General features: G+C 44.2%; 1 protein-coding gene across 3 annotated transcripts in view; it reads left to right on the top strand.

Moving 5' to 3' along the window:
- The window catches only part of ABI3BP (ABI family member 3 binding protein), a 451725-nt gene that overhangs the window by 206621 nt on the left and 224254 nt on the right, over positions 1-20850 (top strand). For all 3 annotated transcript variants that reach the window (XM_074999360.1, XM_074999369.1, XM_074999377.1), the window contains 2 exons: positions 16860-16928; positions 19456-19588. In XM_074999360.1, the coding sequence (XP_074855461.1) occupies positions 16860-16928; positions 19456-19588 (202 nt within the window). The remainder of the gene's footprint in view (positions 1-16859; positions 16929-19455; positions 19589-20850) is intronic.

Here is a 20850-nt window from a genome sequence, read left to right on the forward strand (position 1 = left end):
AGGCGGCGAGACGTCGAAGTCGCTAACCCCATGAGGGGATGGGAATAGCGCCCTACTTCGACGTTCAACATCGAAGTAGGGACGTGTAGACGATCCGCGTCCCGCAACATCGAAATAGCGGGGTCCTCCATGGCGGCCATCAGCTGGGGGGTTGAGAGATACTCTCTCTCCAGCCCTTGCGGGGCTCTGTGGTCACCGTGGGCAGCAGCCCTTAGCCCAGGGCTTCTGGCTGCTGCTGCTGCAGCTGGGGGTCCGTGCTGCATATACAGGGTCTGCAACTAGTTGTTGGCTCTGTGTATCTTGCACTGTTTAATGAAAGCGTGTCTGGGAGGGGCCCTTTAAGGGAGCGACTTGCTGTTGAGTCCGCCCCGTGACCCTGTCTGCAGCTGTGCCTGGCTCCCTTATTTCGATGTGTGCTACTTTGGCGTGTAGACGTTCTCTCGCTGTGCCTATTTCGATGTTGGGCTGAGCAACGTCGAAGTTGAACATCGACGTTGCCAGCCCTGGAGGACGTGTAGACGTTATTCATCGAAATAGTCTATTTCGATGTCGCAACATCGAAATAAGCTATTTCGAAGTTGGGTGCACGTGTAGACGTAGCCCAGGAGTGCAGCATGCTTCTTTTTGATGGCTGGAATCATCTCATCGGAGTTAGCTTCGAACCAGTCATTTGTGTTTCTAGCTCTTCTTCCAAACACCGACAAGGCCGTGTTGTAAATTGTATCCCTCAGATGCTGCCATCTGGATGTCACATCGGCACCCCCAGGGCTGCTGCGCAGATTCTCCTCGAGGGTCACTCTGAACTTTTCAGCTCTCTCTGAGTTTGCTGTCTTTCTGGCATCAGTGCGGGGCCTTCCACATGGTTTAGAGTGGTACAGCTTCTTGGGGCTCACCTTGAGTTTGGCACAAACTAGCGAGTGATCTGTATCACAGTCGGCACTAGGATAGCTGCGTGTCAGAAGGATGTTTTGAGGTTATCACGTCTAGCGATGACCTCGTCTAGTTGATGCCAATGTTTCGAGCGTGGGTGTCTCCATGACACTCTGTGCTGTGGCTTGGTTTGGTAAAATGTGTTTGTGATGCACAGATTATGGCACGTGCAAAGTTCGAGAAGGCGCTGTCCATTTTCATTCATTTTTCCCGCACCGAAGTGGCCTAAGCAGGAAGGCCATGAGTCATGATCAGCTCCAACTCTTGCATTGAAATGACCCAAATGTACAGTTGTTCGTGAGCAGGTATTTGCGCTCTGGCAGCCCTAAGCACGTCATAGAACTTGTCTTTTACTTCTGGTGTGGTGTACAGGGTTGGAGCATAAGCACTGATCAGATGGACAGGACCGGTGCAAGTTTGAAGTATGACCTGAAGGAGTCTTTCTGATCCACCCATGACTAATTCCACCATTTGTAGAAGGGTGTTTCTGATGGCAAAGCCAACACCATGCTCCATGGGTTGTTCTTGGGCTTTATCCTGCCAGAAAAAGATGTAGTCCTTTTCCTTTAGAGATCCCGAATCTGCAAGTTGTGTCTCTTGCAGAGCAGCAATGTCAACTTGGAGCCTCTTCAGTTCCTCATTGATGACAGTGGTCTTTTGGGTGTCGCTGATGTCCAGAAGATCTTCAGTCGAACCAGTCAGCATGGTCCGCACATTCCAGCAAGCAAGCTTAAAACTTTGCTGGTTTCCTTTTCTTGTTGATTTTCTTATTGGTTTGCCTGGTGCTCAAATTTCAGTCACTTGTCAGGTTTGGGAACCTTAAGCCTCACGCATCCAATGAGGCAGGTGAACTGTGGCGGGACAGTACCCTTCTGGCTGGGGGCTGCCCAGCTTGAGGCAGACGGTGACTGTCCGGTGAGATGTGATGATCTCTCCCACTGTCAAAGGCAACCCCTGACACTCGTTCTCTATGCCAATCGAGCAAGAGCTTCTAACCGGTATCTGTTACCTCCCGTGTTGGTTCAACGCTGTTAGCGATGCTGGAGTACCTCTCCAGGCGCGAGCCTAGGCAATTTTTTTGGGACCCTGGGCTGCCCAGACGCCAGTGTCCCCCTCTGGGCTTTACTGATATAGTCCATAGGAGAGGATAACCTCTACATCTGGTACCAGCTCAGCTGCAGGAGTTGCCTGGTCAATGCCAGAAGTTGGCACAGAACCACCTTAGAACTCCCCTCTGGATTTTCTGTCAGGGTTTACTCCCTTAGCCTTGTTCCTTCCCAGGATAACCCACAAGGCAGTGGGGCAGGACAAAATACAAGCTGAGATTTCCAGGTTTTTCAAACTTGATATTTGTTAGACAGCCACAGACCTTGGTCTCATCTTTGATGTTTCAAACCTCCACAATATTTTGGCTAAGTTTGTTTGATGCTACCTATCTTTATTCCTATTGTAATGTTTTAGTACATGAGGTGGCTTGCTAATTATCTTACTTTAATTTGAAAATAATAACTTGCACTCAGGTCATATCTGAGCTCACGTTTGTTCAATTTTAATAGATCAAAAGCACTAGATCATTTAACAAGTAGAAGTAAGACCTTAAGGGAAGATTGGGCTTTTAGAGTTGGCCTTTGTCTTAAGCCCATTTGTAAAATGTTAATGCTTGAAAGGGTTTAGGCTCCAGAAAACTGTTTTTCCCCATAGTCATAAAATACATTGAAGTTATGTGAAAAGATTATATTGTCTCAGAATGAAGAATAGTTCAGCAACTCCCTCTGTTATTTTGAATCAATAGAAATTTCTCATGAGATCATGAGACAAGAAGCTGTTCAACAACACATGGACAAACCTTTATTTAAAATATCTTTGTGAAGATTGTTGGTGTTGTTCCGTCTACTTCATCAAGTAAACTTGTAGGATGACTGTCTCCAAATCAGTTTTCATTTGGGTAGATGGCCAAACTAACTGAATTCTGAAAAAAAAAAGTATTTTGTATTAGTACTTTAAAATATAGCTTGGAGTACAGCTCCTAAATGGAATGAAATCTTTAAACTCTTCAGACAGTTTTTCTAGAATCTTTGCGGTGATTTGTTGGTTCGTTTGTTTCTTATAGTCCAATATAGCTTAAACTTGAGAAGTTTAAAAGGAAAACAGAAGCTATGGATTACTGAGATCAGGATTTCTGCATTTGAAACATGATCAGTGAATGCAAGTTAAGGATACGTTTTCAAATTTTTTAGAAGGGAGGTTGTTTTTTCTGATTAGTTGTTGGTTAAACAAGAGCAGAGGGATGTGCAGTTTTTCATGCTAAGCTGCCATAATAAAGGCTTGACTGCCTGTGACAATTGTTGGCTTCAAAACAGCTCTGCTTTTAAAATGTCATATTCAGCTATTAGCACAAAATTCTGGTGGATAACTGGAAGATTAAACTATCTCTCATTCAGTCCCCTGCTAGAAATCGGCCATTCTAGGAAATAGCCTCCTGTGTTATTTCAAAACACAAGCAAACAAAACAAAAACAACAACAAGAAAATCTCAGCTTAATTTGGAAGGACTGTTTTATTGACAAGAGTCATGTCTCAAGTCCAAGGAAGGCTGAAGGGCCTGATTCTCATCTGGCATAAAATGGCATAGCTCCATTGAAGTTGACTTGGGAGTTACAGTTGTTCAGTTCCTCTCTAAGTTTGGCTTGACTACATTGAAGATCCAAGGAGTTTTGGATCATTTTTTTTTGTCAATGTGTAAGGTATCTTTTATACCTCCCTGTGAGAATTTGGGTTTAAGTTGGCCTTGAAGAAGAGAGCAGCTGTTAGGGTTTTAGTTCTTTAGCTTGTTATTTTTGAACTGTTCTTCTACTGTATATAATTAAACATCGATAGTTCATCTGCAAGCTTCATAAAGCGGTGTATTACTGTGTTGGTAGGGGATTGCTGCAGTATGTTAATATTCACTATAGCCATCATTCATTGGCCTCTTAAAGAGAATTAGTTGACTTATGCTGTGTCTACACTATGAGATAAATTCAATTTTAATAAATTTGATTATTTAACTTCTATTATGAATTTGAATGAAGTGTCTACAAAGCTTCTTGAAATTCTACCCACCATTTTCCCATGTTGAGTCTCTGCATCCCTATTGCCCCGTGCAAGTTGGACAGCGTGAGCAGTGCATTGTGAGTACCTATCCCACAGAGCCTTAACCCTGGTTGCCAGTAGGTGTTTCATGTTTGAATCCCAGAATTCCAACCACTGTCCCAGAATTCACAGAATCAGGAACCGCACGAAAAATGAACTGGAGATCGCACTATTTCCTGCTGTGGCATTCCAGTGCAAGCATGGATCCCCAAATGCTCCAAATTGTAGCAAATCGTTTTGCCAATCATAGTGGCGGTCAAGCAATTTTTTCTTCAATTAAAAAGCTCAGTGATGGATGGCTATCAGAAAGGTGCTGCTGATGACAAGAATGGTGTGGAAGAGCAAATCTCCCAACTGCGGTCCAAGAACTCACAACTGCTGGCTGCCATGAATGCACTGCGGGCAGTGGAGCAGTGGTTTTGGGCTCTTGAGACCAGCACACACTGGTGGGACCACATTATTTTGGAGTCCTGGGATGACCAGCAGTGGGTGTAGAATTTTCACATGCGCAAGTCCACTTTTATGGAATTTTGTCATGTGCTGGCCCCCATCCTGACGTGCAGCAACACAAAAATGAGGCCGGTTTTAACGGTTCAGAAGTGAGTAGAAATCGCACTGTGGAAGTTTTCAGTGCTTGACAGTTACTGGTCAGTGCACATCAGTTCAGTTTGGGCAGATCTACTATGTGGTCCATGGTGATGGAGGTGGCCCATTCAGTCTGTCGGCATCCCTTCTGGAACACTGTGACTCTGGGATATGTACAGGCAATAGTGGATGGCTTTGCTGCCCAGGGGTTTCCTGGCTGCGATGGAGCAATAGATGGCACATACATCTCCCTCATTGCCCCGGCCCACCAGTCTTTCTCCATGGTGATGCAGGGGTTGGTAGATCACAAAGGTCATTTCACCGACATCAATGTTGGCTGGTCAGGGAGGGTTCATAACGCGCACACGTTCCGAAATTCTGGGCTGTACCGAAAGCTCTTGGATTGGACTTTTTTCCCTTATTGGAAAATCAATATTGGTGATGCAGAGATGCCTATTGTTACAATGGGCAGCCTTGCTTACCCTCTGCTCCCCTGCCTTATGAAACCCTACACAGGCTGCCTGGACCCCAGCAAGGAAAACTTTAATCACAGACTCAGCAGGTGCAGAATGGTGGTGGAATGCGCCTTTGGCCATTTAAAAGTGGGGTTCCGATGTTTATTGACATATTTCCGAAGGTAATGTACCCACCGTGATTACAGCGTGTGCTATTTTGCACAACATATGTGAATCTAGGCAGGAGATTTTCCTGTCAATCTGGAATTCCAAAGTTGAGGCCATAGGCAGGGCTTACTTGCAGCTGCCTACACAACCATCCACCAGTAACCATGCTCAGACATCAACAATAAGAAACACTTTAAAAATAGATTTATGAATGATCTGTAATGCACATGCTACCAATGTATTTCTCTGATATAATGCCAATAAATCATTCTGTGCCTTAATGAATGAACACTATTTCTTGGTGGGAGAGGGTTAAGTTGCAGTAGGTAGAATGCTATGTCTGCTGGAGTTCTTTCACCTTCACCTGGCATTGCACAGAGTCCCAGAAGTAACCTTGGGTGGTCATCTCGCGTGACATCTGCTCATAGATCGCCACATTTCTCTTGGCCACCCAATGTCTTTTTGCCACCAGTTGGTCTCCCCAAATGGCAATAAGATCCAGAATCTCCTGGTGGGTCCAAGCTAGGGCTCTCTTGCGAGCCTGAGAAGTCCTAGGCAGATCCCTACCCTGAGTACTCATGATCGCAGTAGAGAGCTACCAATGCACCGCGATGTGATGGGCAAAGGAATTTTTTCATAATAGGTGCCCTGAATTCCAATTCAAATTCTAATCCAAATTGAAATTCAATCAAAACTTCACGGGCTTACTTTGACCTTCTTCCTGCACACCTGAGAGCAGCTCACAACGAAGCAGCCATATTTGGGGGTCACCATGTAGCTTTGTGGGATACTTATGAGACACTTTTGGAGGCTAATAAATTCAAATTAAGGGCATGGTGCTTCCACTAGCCTTCATTCAAGATTTTTAATTCAAATATGATGCTACACCCATCCCATAATATCCATATTTTGTAATCGGTGTTATGGCTCAGTACGTAGAGATAATAGTATTAAGTGTAAAGAAAGTCACATTTTAATATCGAGCTAATGCCCTGAAATTTGATTTTATCTTGCAGTGTAAATGCAGCCTTAGTCCAACTAAGGTTGTTAGAAGCTGCTGTGAATGTTAATAATTGAATACAGTAGACCCCTGAATTATGCAGGATTGCGTTCCTCGCAACCCCTAAGTAACTCAAATTTTGTGCAAGTTGGGAGAGATGGGAACCAGGCATCTTGTCAGCTTCCTGGCTCCCAGAGTGGTGGGGAGCAGCAGCCTGGTTCCCATCTCCCTGCCACTAGCAGGAGCTGGGAAACTAACTAGCCCTGTGCTGGCCAGTTTCCTGGGTTCAGCAAGCTGGAGGGGAGCTGGGAACCAAGCAGCAGCCTGGCTCCCAGCTCCCCACTGCTAGCAGGAGACAGGCACAGCTTCTCCCCGGCTCCTCCAGCTGAGGAAAGGTGGGGAGAAGCCATGCTACCGTGACTGTCTGCCCCCCCCCCCCCGGCTTCCCCAGCTGTGGGAGCCCAGCGGGTGGTACAGGTTCACCCCAGCTGCGGGAAGCAGGGCAGAAGCTCCACTGCAGGAGTTGCCTGCCCACTGGGTTCCTCCAGCTGGGGGGCTGGGCAGGCAGGCCAGAGGCAGTGACGCAGTTTCTCCCCACTGGGGAAAGCAGGGCAGAAGCCCCGCTTCAGCATCTGTCTGCCCACAGGGCTCCCCCAGCTGGGGGAGACTGGCAGGCATGCAGCTGCTGCAGTGGGGCTTCTCCCCTGCTTTCTCCAGCTGGGGGGATGGAGTGCTTTTGACTTGTACTTAACTCATGGTAATGCGAGTTAAGTGCAAAATTGAAATTGCACATACCAGGGGATTGCTGTGCTAGAACTGAAAGAAACCTTCAGAGATCATAAAGCCCAGTTTCTTGCACTCGTGGCAGGAGCAAGCACCAGTTAGATCATCCCTGACAGGTGTTTGTCCAACCTGCTCTTAAAAATCTCCAACAATGAAGATTCCACAACCTCTCTATGCAATTTATGTCCGTGCTTAACCACCCTGAGAGATAGGAAGGTTTTTCCTAAAGTCCATCCTAAACCTACCTTGCTGCCATTTAAATCCTTTGCTTCTTGTTCTATCATCAGAGATTAAGGAGAATCATTTTTCTCCCTTCTCCCTGTAACAATCTTTTAGGTACTTGTAAGATGGTATGTCCTGTCTGTCTTGTCTTTTTGAAACTAAACAACCCCAGTTCCACTAATCTGCTCCAACTGCTCATGTTTTCTGGACCTTTAATCATTTTTGTTGCTGTTCTCCGGACCTTCTTCAGTTTTTCCAAATCTTTCTTGAAATATGGTACCCAAAACCAGACACAGTTCTCCAGGTGAGGCCTAAACAATGCCCATGCTCTCTGAGTAGGGAAATCATTTGACTACCCAGCCTGAATGAGCTGGGGAGCTTATTTCAAGGTCATAGAGAGAGACCACGACGGCTGAGCAGAATGAGAGAAAGGATCTGGCATTCTGAAGGGAATGATCAACAACCCCAATGGTTTTCAGAGAAGTGAGGGCACAGGAGGGTTGTTTTTTGTTTTTTTTTTGCGTGAAGGTTTTGCTAGTTTTGGATGGATTTATATGTTTTGGCTTTCTTTGAGGAATGAAGTGGTCATGTGTTTAAGAAGTTATTTTGTATATCTTCAGAGTTCATTGCTGTAACTCTTACATGTCCCTGAGGTGTGAATGTAATCAGGTGAATAAAATATTGGAGAAATTTAGGGGAGTAGGACAGCTTGGGGGTGAGGACAGCTGGTCAACAGGTTCCTACTTTCAGGATGTGGGTAGTAGTCTGGACATCTGTACTGCCAGATGAAGCTTCAGGGTATGTGTACTCAACATCTAAACACCTATGGCTGGCCTGTGGCTGGCCAGGGTGATTTCATTGCTATGTAGGATTTCTTTGAGGTGTGAAGGTTCCAGAGTCTGGGCTCCAGCCCAAGCCAGGATGTCTACATAGAAGTGAAACAGTCCAGCAGACCGAGCCCTGGGAGCCCAAGTCAGATGGCAGAGACCAGCCTCTTGTTTCTAGCTGCTGTGTAGACATACCTGATGCTTGAGAAAACAAGTCTTCAAAGATTGTTACATCAGAAACCAAACCAGCCTTCTCATGTACCATGCCATTGTTGCTCCTGCTCTCTCATACAGAGCTAAAACCCAGGTCACATGCTATCGACACCTCAAGATTCTTGAACTATACTATCAAGCTGCTCAGAATCAAGTTGAAAGACTGCTGCACCAACATCAATGTTCTGGTCTGCTCCATAACTAATGCCAAGCATATTTCTGTATTATGTTTTGTTAGCTCACATATTGTTAGTAACGTGTCTGGACTGTAATATGAACTATAGTGTGTAATTTAAATTGTTTCAGTTTCGTAAATCATTGAACTTGATGAGGATATACGTAATAAAATACAACACTGACTTACATTTAGTTTAGTGATTTTGACTTTAATTGTCAAATAGTTGGTTCCTAGCCCTATTAATTATACACCCCCCAAAAAAAAAAACAACCAACCAAACAAACAAACAAAAAAACCTCACAACCTTTATTTTCAAAAGTGCGTCCTCTTATATAGTGTTATCAGGGAAATGATGAGTTCATTGGAAAATGTGGATGTGCTCTGTTCTTCACATGGAGTGTACTTGCCAACCTCCATGAAGGGTGAATGAACAACGCCCAACATAACACACTTTTTCTGAGAACAGATTTCAAATATGGAACAAAACCAAATTATTAAACCAACAACTCTTTATAAACATTAGATTTTGTGATGTTTGATGTTTAGGGGTAGGGTGGGTGGAAGAAGTTTATGCTTTTTGAATAAACCGTTCATTATGGTAAACTACATCTGTTATGTGATGCTGCACATACTATCCCAGACTCTCATCTAATCAGCAATTTAAGTAGTTTTTTTTCTGCTCAGTATTTGGATGGGAAACCCCCCCCTCCTCCACTCCCCTTGGATTAGTCCAGGCTGCTTCAGGAAATAGCAGGGGAAAACTGGCAACTCTAAATAGCCTGGATAATGTGTTTCCGGCTGCCAATAGGCCTTTTATTAATAAAAATACGTGACGTGGTATGTTCCAAGGAGCAACATTTGCTCTTCATGAGTCAGTGCAAAGCCTTAAAACCAAGTTTGTAGTTGTTAAAAATTCCATGGCACTTTATGCAAGAATAGAGGGCAATGTGATCTCACACTCACTTGACTATCCAGTAGAGGATTGTGGTTACAGAACAGGAAAAGCAAGGCAGTATTTTCAAAGTTTTGGGTGCTTAAAAATTAGTTACTTACATCCAGTTTTGGGCATCTGTACAAAAGCAGCCAGGTTTTCACAGACAATAAGCCCCCACAGCTGCCAGGAAAGTTTTGAAAATTAGGCCACTCATTTACATTTTGTAATATGCTTGCAGGCCTATTTGGCACAAAAGTTGCAAAATCTTGGTCCAAAGGAATATGTTATTATATAATCTTTATTGGATTGAGTAGAGTCCCGGGATGCAGAACTATTGTTCTTTCTCTTGCTCAGACACTTAGGTGATGATAAGCGAAATCAGTGAGATGATGTATTAAACAAACCTCTATTGGTGAGAGAGACAAGCTCTCCAGCCACACAGAGATCTGCTTCAGGACTGGGAAAAGGAACTCTTAATACATTTCCCAGACCTGAAGAAGATTTCTGTGTAGTTTAGAAGCTTATTTGTCTGTCCACCAGAAGATGGTCCAACAAAAGATACTGCCTCACTCACCTTATCTTTCTGATTACCTGGGATCGACATAGCTACAACAGTGCTGCATGATTTTAGGCAAGTATCAGAGGGGTAGCCGTGTTAGTCTGGATTTGTAGCAGCAACGAAGGGTCCTGTGGCACCTTATAGACTAACAGAAAAGTTTAGAGCATGAGCTTTCGTGAGTTAACTCACTTCTTCAGATGCTGGTCCTGGAAATCTGCAAGGCCAGGTATAAATAGGCCAGAGCAAGGCTGGGGATAATGAGGTTAGCTCAGTCAGGAAGGCTGAGTTGTATTGTCATCAGTAGATCTGGAGGTGTGAACTCCAAGAGAGGGGAAGCTGCTTTTGTATTTAGCCAGCCATTCACAGTCTTTGTTTAATCCTGAGCTGAGGGTATTGAATTTGCAGATGAATTGTAGCTCAGCAATTTCTCTTTGGAGTCTGGTCTTGAAATTTCTTTGCTGCAGGATAGCTACTTTTAAATCTGCTACTGTGTGTCCTGGGAGATTGAAGCGCTCTCCTATGGGTTTTTGTATATTGCCATTTCTGATGTCTGATTTGTGTGCATTTATTCTTTTACGTAGAGACTGTCCAGTTTGTCCGATGTATATGGCAGAGGGGCATTGCTGGCACATGATGGCATAAATTACATTGGTAGATGTGCAGCTGAATGAACCCACGATGGTGTAGCTGATCCGGTTAGGTCCCGTAATGATGTTGCTGGTGTGTATATGTGGGCAGAGCTGGCAACGAGGCTTGTTGCATGGATGGGTCCCTGAGATAGAGTGACTGTGGTGCGGTGTATAGTTGCTTGTTAGGATTTGTTTTGGGTTGGCAGGTTGTCTGTGAGCAATGATAGGTCTGCCTCCCAAGGCCTGTGAAAGTGTGGGATCATTGTCCAGGATGGGTTGTAGATCCCTGAGGATGCGCTGTAGAGGTTTTAGCTGAGGACTGTAGGTGATGGCTAGTGGTGTTCTGTTGGTTTCTCTCTTGGGCTTGTCCTGTAGCAGGAGGCTTCATGGCACATGTCTGGCTCTGTTGATTTGTTTTCTCACTTCCTCAGGTGGGTATTGCAGTCTCAAGAATGCTTGATGCGGATCCTGTAGGTGTTTGTCTCTGTCGGAGGGGTTGGAACAAATGTGGTTATATCTAAGTTCTTGGCTGTAAACGATGGATCGTGTGGTGTGTCTGGGATGGAAGCTGGAGGCATGAAGGTAGGCGTAGCGGTCAGTGGGTTTACGGTACAGGGTGGTACTCATGTGTCCATTGTGTATAAGCACGGTAGTGTCAAGGAAGTGGATCTCCTGTGTAGATTGGTCCAGGCTGAGGTTGATGTTGGGGTGGAAGTTGTTGAAGTCCCGGTGGAATTCCTCCAGAGTCTCCTTCCCATGGGTCCAGATGATGAAGATGTCGTCAATGTAGCATAAATAGAGCCGGGGTGTTAGTGGATGAGAGTTGAGGAAGCGTTGTTCTAGGTCAGCCATGAAAATATTGGCATATTGAGGGGCCATGCGGGTACCCATAGCTGTGCCGCTGATTTGAAGGTATATATTGTCACCGAATCTAAAATAGTTGTGTGTGAGTATAAAGTTGCAGAGCTCAGCCGCCAGATGTGCTGTAGCATCATCAGGGATACTGTCCCGGACAGCATTTATTCCATCTTTGTGTGGGATGTTGGTATACAGAGCCTCTACATCCATGGTTGCTAGGATAGTGTTTTCTGGTAGGTCACCAACGTATTGCAGTCTTCTCAGGAAGTCAGTGGTGTCGCGGAGGTAGCTGGGGGTGTTGGTGACATAGGGTCTGAGGAGAGAGTCCACATAACCAGACAGTCCTTCAGTGAGAGTGCCAATACCGGAGATGATGGGGCGTCCAGGATTTCCAGGCTTGTGGATCTTGGGTAGTAAGTAGAATAACCCTGGACGGGGCTCTAGAGGTGTGTTGGTGTAGATCTGTTCTTGTGCTTGTGTAGGGAGTGTCCTGAGCAGATGGTGTAGTTTTTTAGTGTATTCCTCGGTGGGGTCTGAGGAAAGTAGCCTGTAAAATCTGGTATTGCAGAGTTGTCTGGAAGCCTCCTTCTGGTAGTCAGACCTGTCCATGATGACAGTAGCTCCTCCTTTATCTGCCTCTTTGATTATAATGTCAGGGTTGCTTCTGAGGCTGTGGATGGCATTGCGTTCCGCACGACTGAGGTTGTGAGGCAAACGATGTTGTTTCTCCACAATTTCTGCCTGTGTGCGTCAGCGGAAGCATTCTGTGTATAGGTCCAGACTGTTATTTCTGCCCTCGGGAGGAGTCCACGTGGCGTTATTCTTCTTGTGCTGCTGGGAGGTTGTCTGTGTAATGGTGTATTGGTCAGTGTTGTGATGAAAGTATTCTTTGAGTCTGAGACGGCGAAAGTAGGCTTCCAGATCACCGCAGAACTGTATCATGTTTGTGCGTGTGGTGGGGCAAAAAGAGAGTCCCCGAGAAAGGGCAGACTCTTCTGCTGAGCTGAGTGTGTAGCTGGACAGATTGATGATATTGCTGGCTGAGTTAGTGGTACCACTGCTGTGGCTCTGTGTGGCAGGCAGGAGTTTAGAAAGTTTGGAGTCCTTTTTCTTCTGTATAGTAGTGAAGTGTCTAGTGTAAATCTCTTGTCTTATTTTAGTAAAGCTCAGCGGCGTGGAGGTTTGTGTTGAAGGTTGGTTATTGACGAAATACTCCAGATTGGAGAGCTCTTTTTTGATGTTCTCCTGTTTGTTGTACAGGACGCTGATCAGGTGGTCCCTCAGTTTCTTTGAGAGTGTGTGGCATAATCTCTCACTGTAGTCTGTGCAGTATGTAAATTGCAAAGGATTTTTCATCTTCAGTCCATTCGGTATGAAGTCCATTCGTTTGCATATGGAGAGAAAATGATGTCTGTCTGAATTTGTGCAAGCTTCCTCGTGAGATTGATAGATTTCCATTCCATACGGCTAAATGCAGTGCCTTGCATGTTGTCAAGTATCAGAGGGGTAGCCGTGTTAGTCTGGATCTGTAGCAGCAACGAAGGGTCCTGTGGCACCTTATAGACTAACAGAAAAGTTTAGAGCATGAGCTTTTGTGAGTTAACTCACTTCTTCAGATGCTGGTCCTGGAAATCTGCAAGGCCAGGTATAAATAGGCCAGAGCAAGGCTGGGGATAATGAGGTTAGCTCAGTCAGGAAGGCTGAGTTGTATTGTCATCAGTCACCTGAGGAAGTGAGAAAACAAATCAACAGAGCCAGACATGTGCCACGAAGCCTCCTGCTACAGGACAAGCCCAAGAGAGAAACCAACAGAACACCACTAGCCATCACCTACAGTCCTCAGCTAAAACCTCTACAGCGCATCCTCAGGGATCTACAACCCATCCTGGACAATGATCCCACACTTTCACAGGCCTTGGGAGGCAGACCTATCATTGCTCACAGACAACCTGCCAACCCAAAACAAATCCTAACAAGCAACTATACACCGCACCACAGTCACTCTATCTCAGGGACCCATCCATGCAACAAGCCTCGTTGCCAGCTCTGCCCACATATACACACCAGCAACATCATTACGGGACCTAACCGGATCAGCCACACCATTGTGGGCTCATTCAGCTGCACATCTACCAATGTAATTTATGCCATCATGTGCCAGCAATGCCCCTCTGCCATATACATCGGACAAACTGGACAGTCTCTACGTAAAAGAATAAATGCACACAAATCAGACATCAGAAATGGCAATATACAAAAACCCATAGGAGAGCGCTTCAATCTCCCAGGACACACAGTAGCAGATTTAAAAGTAGCTATCCTGCAGCAAAGAAATTTCAAGACCAGACTCCAACGAGAGATTGCTGAGCTACAATTCATCTGCAAATTCAATACCCTCAGCTCAGGATTAAACAAAGACTGTGAATGGCTGGCTAAATACAAAAGCAGCTTCCCCTCTCTTGGAGTTCACACCTCCAGATCTACTGATGACAATACAACTCAGCCTTCCTGACTGAGCTAACCTCATTATCCCCAGCCTTGCTCTGGCCTATTTATACCTGGCCTTGCAGATTTCCAGGACCAGCATCTGAAGAAGTGAGTTAACTCACAAAAGCTCATGCTCTAAACTTTTCTGTTCGTCTATAAGGTGCCACAGGACCCTTTGTTGCTGCTACTGATTTTAGGCAAGTCATTTATGCTTAATTTTTCAAATGCCCACTAATTTTGGACACCCCTGGTTTTGGCTGCCCAACTTGTGAAGCCCATGGACTGATTTTCAGAGGTGTTAAGAAACTCACAACTCCAGTTGATTTCTGTATGAGTGATAAGTGGAAAATCCAGGCACTTAATACCTTGCACTGGACACCTGAAATTAAGGCCTTACGTTTTCAGAAAGATTTTCTCTCTCTCTTCTCTCAGTTTATCTACCTGTAAAATTTCATCTTAATAATAGCTATCCTGCAGGACTCTTCTGGTGTTTAAAGAACTAATGATTAAAGAACTTTGAGATTGTTAGATAAAGGTGGTGCCATCATTTTTTCTTATAATAATTTTCAGGCATCGAAAACTGTTTGTTTCAAACCATGGAATGAAGTTTTGTGTCAGTTCCTGTTTATTTTCACTACAGTTCTGATTCTCATTCGTATTTTGTGTATGTGGAAAATTTGCATCTGTTAACTTAAATGCATCCTGTTCAATCAGTTCAAATTCCTAATGGAGATGGTGTTAAAACAGACTAACCTTACTGCATTATTTCTTGTAATTAAGACAGAGTCTAGACCCATTTAAAAGCAAGCATTAAGCTAGTTTAAGTTCATCTATGTTATGGATGTGATGGGTCGTGACCCCCTTGAAACTGGCACTCAATGTATTGAGACACCACAGAAACTGCTTGGTGTGTAATAAATAGCCTCAGCACCTTTCCATGCTGTCTTGCTGAGCGTGGATCTCCAGCCCGCACCAGGTTAAATCCAGGGAGCGGCCATGCCCCTTTGTTTGAAGAACAGACAACAGACAATATAAAGGGGGACAAATCCTCAGCATACAGAGATGCTTCTGTTCTGGGAGCTGAACCGCAGATAAATCTATCTGATTCTGTGTGTATTTCGTTAGAATAAGCTCATGAAAATTCATCCTCTTTCTCAGTGTGAAGAGAGAGATGCACAGACTCCTCACTCCCACCCCCAGAAACAATTATTGGTAGTGGGTTTATGAATAAACAAAAGTGATTTATTAAATATAAAAGACAGGATTTCATAGGTGGATCAAAAGAGCACACAGAACAAAACCGATTACTATGCAAATAAAACAACACACAAGCTAAGCTTAATGCACTAAATAAACAACTTACAAGTCAGTTTTAGCAAAAGCAATGGGCAGTCCTGTGGCACAAACTCATTCGGGCATAACTGTTTGTGGGCTGCAGCTCTCTTTGTCATGTGAAAGAAGCGTGGAAATTTCAGTATTGTGGGAATATATACATACAAACAAGGATGGGAGTATTACAGTAAACTCTTTCATATCCGGCAGCCACAGGAGTGAGATGTTGCTGGATATGAAAATATTATGGATAATAGAGAGGGATCCAGAGGGATCCCTTCACCACCAATTCTCAACCAGTGCTGCTCTCCCCAAAGCCCCCCCCACAGCCCAGTCCCTGGAGCACCACCTCCACCTGCACAGCGTGTTCTGCATTCCCCTCCAGGGTTCAGCAGCTCAGGCCCCAGCCCGTGCTGCCACGTGGGAGTGGGGCACATGGTGTGAGGCAGGGCAGCTGGCTTCCCATGCTCTGGCCACCCATCCCGCTGCCCTCTTGCAGGGGTTCAAGAGCCCTCAGCAGCTCAGGCCCTGGTCCATGCTGCCATGGGTAGGAGGGGAAGGGCTGATACATTTCAGAGGGTGCTCTTCACATCCCCCAGCCCTGCTTGCCAGCTGCAGTTGCCGAGCAGCCCTGCATCCTCCACAGCCCAGGCACTGGAGGGACGGGGAGCGGTGGATGTAGCAGCCCCATCTCAGCTCCCCACCTGTGTCCCAGCACCAGTCCCTGCTTAAGAAGGGGAAATGGCATCAATGGCTCGGGGCAGGACAGGATCCCTTTGCTGCCTATGAGCATCACAGCCGCCTGCAAGAGAAACCTAGTTGCCAGGGTAGTGCCTGGTGGCAGTGCTGGTTATTGGGGAGTACCCGTTGATTGAATACCAGTTAAAACAGAGCTTACTGTATATTACAATGTGGAAGATTAGTGCTAATGAAGCTAATTCAGTGAAGATGGCTGTGGCCCACTTCCAGCAATGGATAAGCAGGTTAGAATACCTAAAGAGGGAGATTACTTTTTGTAATGAGTTAGCCGTTCCCATTTCTTTTTAAGACCCATTTTGATGGTTTCAAGTTTGCGTATAAATTCCAGCTCAGTAGTTTCGTGCGTCATTCTGTTTTTGCAGGGTTTTTTCCCCTCAAGTGTAGCAACTTTAAGTCTGTTACTGTGTGTCCAGGAAGACTGATGTGCTCTCCTACTGGTTTTTGAATATTACCGTTCTTGATATTTAATTTTGTCCATTTATTCTTTTGCATAGAGTCAGTGTGGTTTGTCCAGCCTACATGGCAGAGGGGCATTGTATGTGGATTCATTCACCTAGTACCCTGTTTCCTCATTGTTTGGGAATGTCTCAGTTTAGATTGTAATTTTCTTCATGGAGGTGCGTGTCTTATACTTAGAGTGATTCTGTATTGTTGGTGAATAAAGCATAAAGTAAATCCGGACATAGTCAGGAAAATATACAAAAATACTGAATATGAATTGAATGTCACACTGCGCATCAGGAATAATTATTTATCAAATTTAAAAACAAATTCTGAATTTAAGCTAATTACTAAATTGTTATTTCCAGATGCTGAACCAAGGTACTTGATTACAGTGCGACCTGCACCCACTCCAAATCATAAGAAAACATGCTCAGGTACTGTAACATTACCACATTTTTCCTATATACAGTCAAATGAAGACAGATTATAGTTTTTTATTCAGTTTGTCTGAAAAAATCAAATATTCCAAGGTAGCTGGGCAAATCCCATTTGTGTGACTAAATTAAAAATGGAGGTATGTACATATAGGCAGTATTCACGCATAGATATTCTAATTAAGAAACCTAGATGAAACGCTTGGAGGTCCTTTATGGTAAGTTCTCACTGTCAAAACTGAAATTTAACGATTTAATTTAAATTTAACTTCTCTTTCCTAGAGTGTGGGAATCAAAGTGCTTATGAAAAGATATCCTTGCTTGTGGAATTTGGATATAAAGTTATAAACAATGGATCCTGTTTTGAAATGTACTGATTTATAATTTTTGGAATTCTTGGGCTTGGGTTGGATAGGCCATTTAATATTTTATAATCACCTCAAAATGCCAGTTAAGAATCTCTCTTTGAAATTATAATGCACTCGACTGATTAAAAGCAGGGGTGTTTAAATATATTATTAAAGAGTCACCAACTTCACTAATACATGCTGCTGAAAGGAAAGGAGGGCATTCTGGTTAAAGCTTCCAGTCTGATAACATGAAGATCTGAATTCTGTTTCTGGCCTCAGCTGTAGATTTCCGGTGAGACCTTTTAACAAGTCATTTCAGCGTTCAGTACTTTCGTTCCTCATTTTAATGGGCTTGTCTACACTTGCCCCCAACTTCAAAGGGGACATGGTAGTCAGGGCCACGGGAGATCACTAACAAAGTGCTGCAGTGAATAGGTTTGATGCTTCGAAGCTGCTGCATGGGAAAATTAGCCTAATGAAGTGCTGCATATGCACCGCAGCCTTCATTAGTAATCTCTCTTGGCCCTGATTCCCATGTCCCTTTGAAGTTGGGGGCAGGTGTAGACCCAGCCAATGTGAAGATAACACTGCTTCACAGGGTTCTGGAGAAAAATAATTGCTTAATGTTTTTAAAGTACTTGAGATCTTCAGATGGAATTTATTTAATCATTATATTTTGCACTGGGAAGTCATCATTTTCTTTGCCCAAGCCCTTGCAGGGATGAAGCAATATTTTCTCTATTAGATCCAAGTATAAAATATTTGATATCAGATTGCTGTACTTGAATAACTATTAAGCTTTTTAGAAATAAACTGTCCAAAGTCACAGTTCATTATTATTGATTTTAATAGCTACTTCTATCGTGGGGAATTTTAACTGGTTCATTCCCACTAGAGATGGACCTCAACTAAGCTCTCTGATCAGATGCTGCTGAGTACGTATAATTTTGGATCTTGCTCTAAACTTTGCAACTAACACTTTTTCCAACAGTGGACTAGGCCACAACACAGACTGTCTTTCCTTCCCCCCACTGCTGGGACCTCTGAGTTCTGCAGGCTTAAGAATGTTTAAAATACATGGGGGCTGTGGCTGGCCCAATGTCTGGGCTAGAGCAGCAGGAGAGAACATGCTGGTAAATTCTACAGGTAATACCAGCAGTAAGGAAGGAGAGGAGGGGAAGAGCATCAGGCTGCTGCTAGAGTGTGGCTGGGCTGCATTCCCTCATCTGTCCTTGACCTGCAGTGACTTCCTGTGTACTTTCCCTGCTGCTGCTCTGACCAGATTCCCATATTCCCATGGATCCAGTCTCCTTTTCTCCTGGTTACCTCATTTTGCAACCATAGGATGGCATGCCTCACAGGCTGAGAACCTCTGATAATGGGGGAGTTTTGCACCACTGTGTTCAGAGAAAAGCTAAATTGCAGGTACAAGAAATTCTTTCATATCCAGCAGCCCCAGGACCAGAAGGAAGCCACATATTCAAATACCATGGATAACAGAGAGGTGTACCTAGCAATCTGTAACACTGAAGACAAACAAGACTAGATATTAAGAAACAAGTAAAAAAGGATGCAGTGCACTTTATTTACCAATAACAGTAGTATTGTACACTGTAAAATTATACTGTATTTGCTGTATTTATTTGTATTTACTTTCTCTATACTGTACTTATGGAAAGCAACATAATGGTTAAAATGCCAGTTATCTGAGAGTTCTGGAAGATAGATTGCTGGATATGAAGGAGTTTATTGTATTGTATAAGAGAGGAGGAGTTACGTTGCCCGAATGATGAAGGACAGACTCACAAGATGGAGCACCGCTCATGGCTGGTCAACAATACGTAGTGAAATAAGTTTGTAAGGTTTTCTTTTATTTTGATCCTGGTGTAAGTAATGCAATCAACATTAAATCATCTCTGGGCATAACTCATTATAACTGATTATCAGTGCTAGGGACATATAGAGCACTGTATTCAATTAGAAATTGAGTCTTCTTTTTCATAAGTAAAGGGAAGTGTATGCAGTGAAGGGGGACTGTTTCAAGTCAGGATTGAATTCACTTGCATTCTACCTTCACTTTAAATTTAGAGTCTTACCAGCCACAAATATACCGCCCCCCGCCCCCCAGTAGAGAAAACCTAAGTGTAAGTAGAATTGTCTGTCTGTTTCTTGTACAGGTAAGACCAAGACTCAAAAGCCTCTCCAGCTGGTGGCTGGCACTCTGACTCCAACCTCTGTCTTCCTGTCTTGGGGCATCCTAGTCAATCCACAACATGACTGGACTTCAGCAAGTAGCTGTGCTAGTGACAGGTAATACACCAAAATACAGGTTAAGTGACACTAATCGGTGGTGGATTAATGTAAGGGCAGTTACCCAGGGCCCCCAGGCATGAGGGGCCACAAGGCTCCATACCTCTCTTTTGTTTAAATAATTGGTTTTAATGGAACAGAAGAGCTGTATCATGTCATTCAGAGTTTAAAATTAAGTGTAATTTTATTATGCATCATAATGATTATAATAAGTAATAAGCGTGAATGGATTTTAAAGCACAAATAATGTCATTACATTAATATTTTAATATACTGGAGGACCCTTGTGACTGTGTTGTCCCAGAGTCCCACGTGTTCTTAATCCGCCCCAAAAATAATACAATGTTTTGTTAACCTTTGAAAGAGAGGAACGTGAAGGTAAGCATCTGGCCAAATCGCACCACTGGCAATGCATCATTGAAGCAAAAGCTCTCTGCTATATATGTATGTCAACAATTAGCAAGCACTTACCTACCATTGTGATTTAGGCAGGAGTTTACGTGTCAAAGGGCTGATTTTGAGATTTCCCTGTAGGTCATTAATTTGTAGAGCCACAGGGCCTGTATCTTATCTCAGGCTAGTTCTATGCTACTGTGGTAAGTTGATCTAAGTTATGTTACTTCAGTTACATGAATGAAGTAATTGAAGTTGGTGTAGCTAGATCCATTTACCACAGTGTTCACAACCGTGCTGTCCCACCCACTTTCCTTAGTCTTCTCTGGAAGGTGGAGTGCAGAAATTGATGAGAGAATGTTCTGCCATTGGTTTAGTATGTCTTCCCCAGCCCCATTAAATCAATGACACTGCATTGATTGCGGCAGCACTAATTGAGCTCTGTAATGAAGACCTGGCCTCAGTTACGCTGGTATCACTCTGGAGTAACACTACTGAAGTCACTGAAAATACGCTAGTCATATGAGTAAAGTTAGTCTTCAGCTGAAGCCAAGGATATAGGCAGAAATGTAAATTTCACTGCTTTTGGAGAAGGACGTTAAGCACACACGTGAATGTTTTGGGTGACTGCCCCTCCCCCAGGCTTTCTCAGGACACTTTTGTGGGGGTGGGGAAAGACATCCAGCAGCGAGGAGGCAGCAGCCCCCCTTTGCAGTGGCCCTTCCTGTGTCCCTGCAGCCCGGGAAGGGAGGAAGCAGCCGGGAAGCTGGCAGCTGGCTAAACTCTTCCTCCCTGCACTAGAAAAGCTGCTCCTTGTCCTCCCTGCCACAGAAGTCCCAGCACTGCTGCCTGCTATGGAGAGTGCTTGC

The sequence above is a fragment of the Carettochelys insculpta genome, chromosome 1 (genome assembly GCF_033958435.1).
Source record: "Carettochelys insculpta isolate YL-2023 chromosome 1, ASM3395843v1, whole genome shotgun sequence".
Lineage (NCBI taxonomy): Eukaryota > Metazoa > Chordata > Testudines > Carettochelyidae > Carettochelys > Carettochelys insculpta.